The sequence below is a fragment of the Calypte anna genome, chromosome 1, assembly GCF_003957555.1.
Source record: "Calypte anna isolate BGI_N300 chromosome 1, bCalAnn1_v1.p, whole genome shotgun sequence".
NCBI classification, from domain to species: domain Eukaryota; kingdom Metazoa; phylum Chordata; class Aves; order Apodiformes; family Trochilidae; genus Calypte; species Calypte anna.
Window position 1 is genome coordinate 175,514,527 of NC_044244.1, and position 6,000 is coordinate 175,520,526.

At 38.6% G+C, this 6,000-nt stretch overlaps 1 protein-coding gene across 1 annotated transcript in view; it reads left to right on the plus strand.

Annotated features, from left to right (window-relative positions):
* LOC115599222 overlaps positions 1-3,623 on the plus strand; it is a 146,495-nt gene extending 142,872 nt beyond the window's left edge. Inside the window, exon 6 of the mRNA XM_030460703.1 lies at positions 3,436-3,623. Within this exon, the coding sequence (XP_030316563.1) occupies positions 3,436-3,623 (188 nt within the window). The remainder of the gene's footprint in view (positions 1-3,435) is intronic.
* Positions 3,624-6,000: the final 2,377 nt, after the last annotated feature.

The window sequence follows — 6,000 nt, forward strand, 5'->3', positions numbered from 1 at the left end:
AGGTCACAGCTGTTCTTTTGCCTACCTGTTTATTCAAAGCCATTACTGAAAGAATATTGGACTTCTTTCGATGACTTTTTTTTCTCTAAAGCTTTCTGTAATGGTTTCAAGGGCAGCACTAAAGGCCCATTCGTGTTTCAACCAAAAAAGTAAAACTCTCAGGGACTCACAGTAAACCATTCTCTGCACAGCTCTAAAAACTGAAACTGCAGTTGTTACTGCTGACTTGTTAATATAACACAGACATTGACATTTCCTGGTTACTGTAAACACTGAAATGCTTTTGGAGTTAATGGAATACAGGTGCTGCCTAATGCTACTAAAATGTTCTCACAGAAACAGAGACATTTTTGGATAGAAAAAGCTGCAGATCCACCTAGTCCAGCCCCTTCTTCACAGCGTGAATATCCTGCTTCTCAGTGGGAATACCCAGATATGTTAAATGTCATGAAACAAGCATTCTTTCTAAGCTTAAGCTCCTTTATATTAGCAGGAATGGCAGTACCACTTAGCCTGCTGGAACAGAGAGTTCTGTAATGCCAGAGCTGGGTGATGGAGTGGGCTTAGGCAGGCTCTGAGCTGGCTGGGAAACCTTCCCAACAGAGCTGTGGGAAATGATGCTTACAGTCAAATTGCCACCAGCCTTCCTTTCGAATGAGACTCAGACAATACTGTGAACAGCCATTTGTCCCTTTTTTTACTGTAGAAGAAAAAGAAAAGGAAAAATAAATCTTAAAAAAAAAAAAATCAGCCTTAATGACTCAAGATCCCATGGAACTGTAAAGGTTAATAGAGGTTGACTTGGCGCTCAACCAAATTTTGAATCTGGTTGTTACAATCTGCCCACCTGAAATTCTATCCACTATTGCAACTGGACATTCTTTATTTCCTGTCCAAAACCTCTAGTAGCATTGCATTTCAATTCTATTCAGTATATATTTTAAAAATCTGTTAAATAAATTAAAGTAGTAGCTATGTAATCAGTCAAGAAGGAAGCTTTGTAAAAATCCATTGCTTGAAATATTGTTACTTGGCAGTATGCTCCCATCAGTCAGTAGCCTGATTACTAAGAAATGTGTCTAAGTATTTGTGTATCTGAAAAAAGTTCTTTCTCTTGAAACTAAATTGGTTTGGGGAGCAACTCTGTTGCACTGTTGTTAGAACCTGTTGTCAAGACTGATTGTATTTTTCAGTGTAATCCAGGAGAGTTATAAAAAAAAGGACAGGGTCCCAGGTCTCTGAACCAATATCCAGATACAGAGTGTGCTAAATTGCCACAGACTACTGCAAGGCTTTTTACATAAATGTTCCAATTATTTCTACTGTGATGGTAATAACAGTTGGAAGTTTGGAAAAAAAAAACCCACTTGGTTTAGACAAGGTCCCTATATGATATTAAGGAAACGAGCACTTTGGGGGCAAAAAAAGATGTAATTTATAATGCTTTTTTTTTACTGAGTATTAAAAAGGAGGGGAAAAATCAGACACCAGAAGCTGAAATGAGAAGAACAGGGGAAATATTTTGTTCTGAGACATTTCTTATTTCAACATTGCTGCTCACTTCTTTTTCAAGAACATTAATCACCTTAAAATTTTAAGCTCTGCTCCAATAAAACCCCACTATATCTACATGCTTTAAACGTAATGCACTTTCCCAGTTGCTTAATCATTGAAGAACTGGCTATTTCTACAGTGACCAGCTTTGCCAAGCCCAAGCTTTCATATCTGCAACATGCTATATTTTAAAGATGTCCACAGAGCACCACAGAGCATCTTAGGAAAGGAGGTGAAAGATTACTGGCACTTGATTTGTTTTGTCCATTCTTCTCCTCTGCTATCTGAGAAATGTGCAAGGGCTGTTCTAGCTGCAGTTCTTCAGAATTTCAGCTTAAGTATCAGCTTTTCTGTTTACTGTTCAGTGGAAAAGCTCTGTTTGTTCAGACAGTAATCCATCCAATGATCGTTTGTGCCACAGTTACCTCCCTGTCCCCTTTCTCACCATTCTCAAATAACAGAGCATCCTCTGACCTGTCACATAGGGCCTTCACCTGTAGATCATCATTCTCCTTTGACAAATTAATCTGAGATAAAGAGGTAGGATAGGAGAAGTAGAGGGGTTATTAAAAATAATCTGCAAGAGATAGATATAACTAGGAGGTGAAATGGAAAGAAAAGTCCGAGTGTAGCCAGAATGTGGAAATACTGTTCCACTGCAAAGCCAGGAAGATGACAATTATTTTCCATAAAAAGGGACATTTTCTCTAATGTGAATTCTGTAAGAAATAGTTTGTTGTGAGGAGTTTTCTAGATGAAAATTAGCCATTGCTCTAGGAAAAAATTTTGTCCTATATTTATCAGCTCATCTTTGTTCTCACTCTGCCTTGATAGACACAACCTGCTTCAGTGTATCCCAAAAGAAAATACTCTGGCAGTTCTCTGCTGTCACTTTTCATTACAGTCCATTCTGCCTTTGTTTTACATCAAGTGGAGGCTATTTGGCTTTAAGTTGAAGGTCCTTCCCTCCCCCATCTATCATTTTTTCAGTATTAAAACCTTGAATCCCACAGTCCTCTGGTGTATTTTCAAATGTACATCTCCATGCTTTCTGTAAAATTGCCCCTCATAGTTGGAAGTTGGTTGTCTGAATGTATAGATACCACATTAACCTCCATGGAGGCTCTCTTGCTAATTCATTTTACATCAGTGTAATTCTGATTCTAAAAAAATAATTCTGATGTGCTAGCATCAGTAGTCACTAATCTGGCCAGTATGGTTTTATTGTTTTCTTGTAACTCCACCCTTCCTATCCCAGTTAGCTCTGGTGTCTTGGTTTATATTTAGTTTGTAATCTTCTGAGAACATAGATTCTACTTTTGCTCCATCCATTTTCTGATTATAAATGCTCTGATAGTAATAAATAATAATAATAATAGAATGAAGTACCATTCTGTATGAATGAGAGAAAATCTTACTTCTCCCCATCTCCTCCGTGCCAGTTTTAGCAAAGGAGAGGGAGCACGGTCAAACAGCAGATACTTTGTTACTGTAGACTGTATCTGAGCACACTTAAAGCCTTTTCACAGTGAATACTGCAAGAAGTCCTGTTAATTTCAGCATTAATCACTGTAAACAAAAGTGAAAGAATTTGGCCCCAAGTAATGAAAGCCAGCAGGGCTCTGCTGCTGGCAAAGTGTGGAGGGATCCTTTCCCAGAGCTTCAGAAAGCTGAAATGGAGAAAGGGGGACAGATAGGTGCCAATCTCCTAATAAACTAAGAGTGAAAACTGCTTTATAATTGATCCTCATTAAAGGTATCTTAAAATTATGATGATTTGCATATGTAAATAGCGAGCAAGGAGAACAAACTGGAACATTATGTCCTGATTCACAATGATTCTTATTTTTCTCTATCCAAAATGTTTGTTTGTTTACTTAGATGTCAAGGAGGACATCTACTCATATGCCCTTGGTGCTTTTCACAAAACTTCAACCACAGAATTAGTATGCAATTCACTGCAGTCTGCTATTAGGAGAACAAGCAATGGAAAACCTCAGATCTTTTCTTCCTTTCCAGTAGGAACTCAGACTTGCAACATCACACTCCAGACATTTCGTCTGCGATAGAAAACAAATTCCAGAGCTCTAGGACCCCAAAGAGATCATTGCCAAAGTTATAAATATTACATGATGTATTTATATCTAGTCTGTCTGAGCTATTTGAAGCTACAAAAGTACAGCAACACCACTTTGAGTCTAGTAAGCTTCAAGAAGCCTCATTATTTACTGTCAGTTCCTAAAGAATTAGATGTATTATAAAATTTGATATTGTACTGATTAGCATCACCCTGTATCCATGATCCTGTGGTAGTAAGTGATTTTCTCTTTTGCTTTATTATTGCTTTTAAAGAGATAAAAGTGTAATGTGCTTGTGTCCACTAAACAGCATGCAGAAACCAGGGGTGTACTCTTCTCACATTTTCCTCTGCAAGATGTATCCTGTTTTGTTCTTCCACAAGCAGACAAATACTGTGAAATGGTTAAACTAATGACATGGCTGACTTACCATAAGTAAGGACTAGAGGAAAAAGTGGAAAAAAGCTGTACTTTTGCCAGTCTTTCAGTAGCTTACACATGGCAAACCAAAGCATAGTTGTTGTTTTTCTCTTTCCTTAGGCCTGGCTCTCTGCTTAACAGGTGCATGGGAGTTTTCACAGTGGCTGTATTAGGACCTGATCAGGCTGCATAATGGAATCTGTAACAAATTAAAAAACACACTGCTAATTAGAGTCCAGATTAGTATGTACTATCAATGAACTTGGCATTGAATTACCATGCTGATTGAGGGGAACTATAAAACTGATAAATATATAATTAGAACATCAGACTTCTATGCCACAGTGGCATCCAAGAATGGGTATAATTAGCTTAGATTGCCCCCCAACATTTTGCATGCTTGCAGGATTTTAAGGCAGACAAACACCACTTTCATTCCTGCCAATATTCTGTTATCAGTGAGAAAAGACAAATATCATAGTTCTGCTGATTTTGAGGCGACTGGGGATTTCTTCCTTCCTGTTCATCATATACAGTGCTTTTATTGCAATTACTCTGAACAGAACCATTTCTGCATGGCTAGTATCAAGCAGGAAAGCTGCTGTTCCTGTAGAAAATATACTTTCCTTTTCTTTCCCACAGAAATGTTATCCATCTTGTTCAGCCTTTCAGAATGTTTCAAGCTGTAGACAAGAGCACTGATCTGTTGGCTACTTATGCACTTAACCAACAGACAAAAATGCGTGGAGGGAGACCAGAACTTTATCATTTAGTCATGTTTTCTAACTCCTAAAAGGAAGTGAAGCATCTTTGACCTGTGAACGACCCCCAACACATACCTTTCTTCAAGTAGGTTGTGTAGAATAGCTCTTATTGTAACTGTTACTGCTAGGTGTAATACATCAAAATAACCTGTGCTGGTAACTCCACTTCTGAACAGCTGACTGTGACTAAAGGCATAAAATAGAAACGGGCCAGTTGCTGCATGAGATATTTTCTCATTACTCAATCGCATTATTTTCTTAGGGGAGAAAAGTACAGTATCTGCTCTTGCTGCTGCTCAATTTAATTTTCCACAATAAAGTGCCTGAAATAAGTTAGATGCTGTGTCTGCCACAGAGTTTGGTCTGGGCTTGCCTGTCCAGTTTTGATGCTGCTTATGGAACACAGCCATAACACTTAGAGTTTATCTTAGTAACCTGATGAGATAACATGGGATTGGTAATTGCAAGTATCTCATTGCTAATTAGCTACTTTTAGTAAACTGGAATTCTAGGGACATTTTGGAGAACATAACATCTTAAAAGATTATACATAATGGGAGAGAGTATCTTTTGTTTCATCACTACATTTTGGCCGCCAGAGAAAGCAACTGAAGAAGGGGATATCTGTGTCCCAGACAGGCTGAGCACAGTAGGAGTGTGCATTCAAGTGTGGCTGCCAGAAGAGCACTGCTGAAGCTTACAGTACTGCCTGACAAGGACTGGTGTTTGTGGGTAGTGACAAAACCTTCAGAACAGATATTACGATTTTACCTAAAGACTGTGTGATCTTTTCAGGGCAGTTGAGTATAATGTCAGAAATTAATTTCACATCTCTACCTGGTTCCTAGAGGATGGGAGTCCATGGCAGAAAACAAGTGCTGTAGGTCTTATGTAGCCATAATGGCTGTGTTGGGAAGGAATTAAATAAAGTGAGGCAGAGGTCAGAGGCAGATTTACCAGGAAGAGGAGCTGATTGTGGGAACTGTAATCCTCTGTTCTCCCATTAACATCAGCAGGTGTTTGCTCTGAATCATGGGATGTGGGAGTATTTACACAATAATGCTGTCCACCTTCCAGATCTTGGATACATCTGTCCCTGGAAGGCATCCCTTTTAGAGTCTGTCCAGTTACTAGCTGGAATTGCAGGAGTGGCATACAATATCTTCACAAGTTCTAGGCAAGCA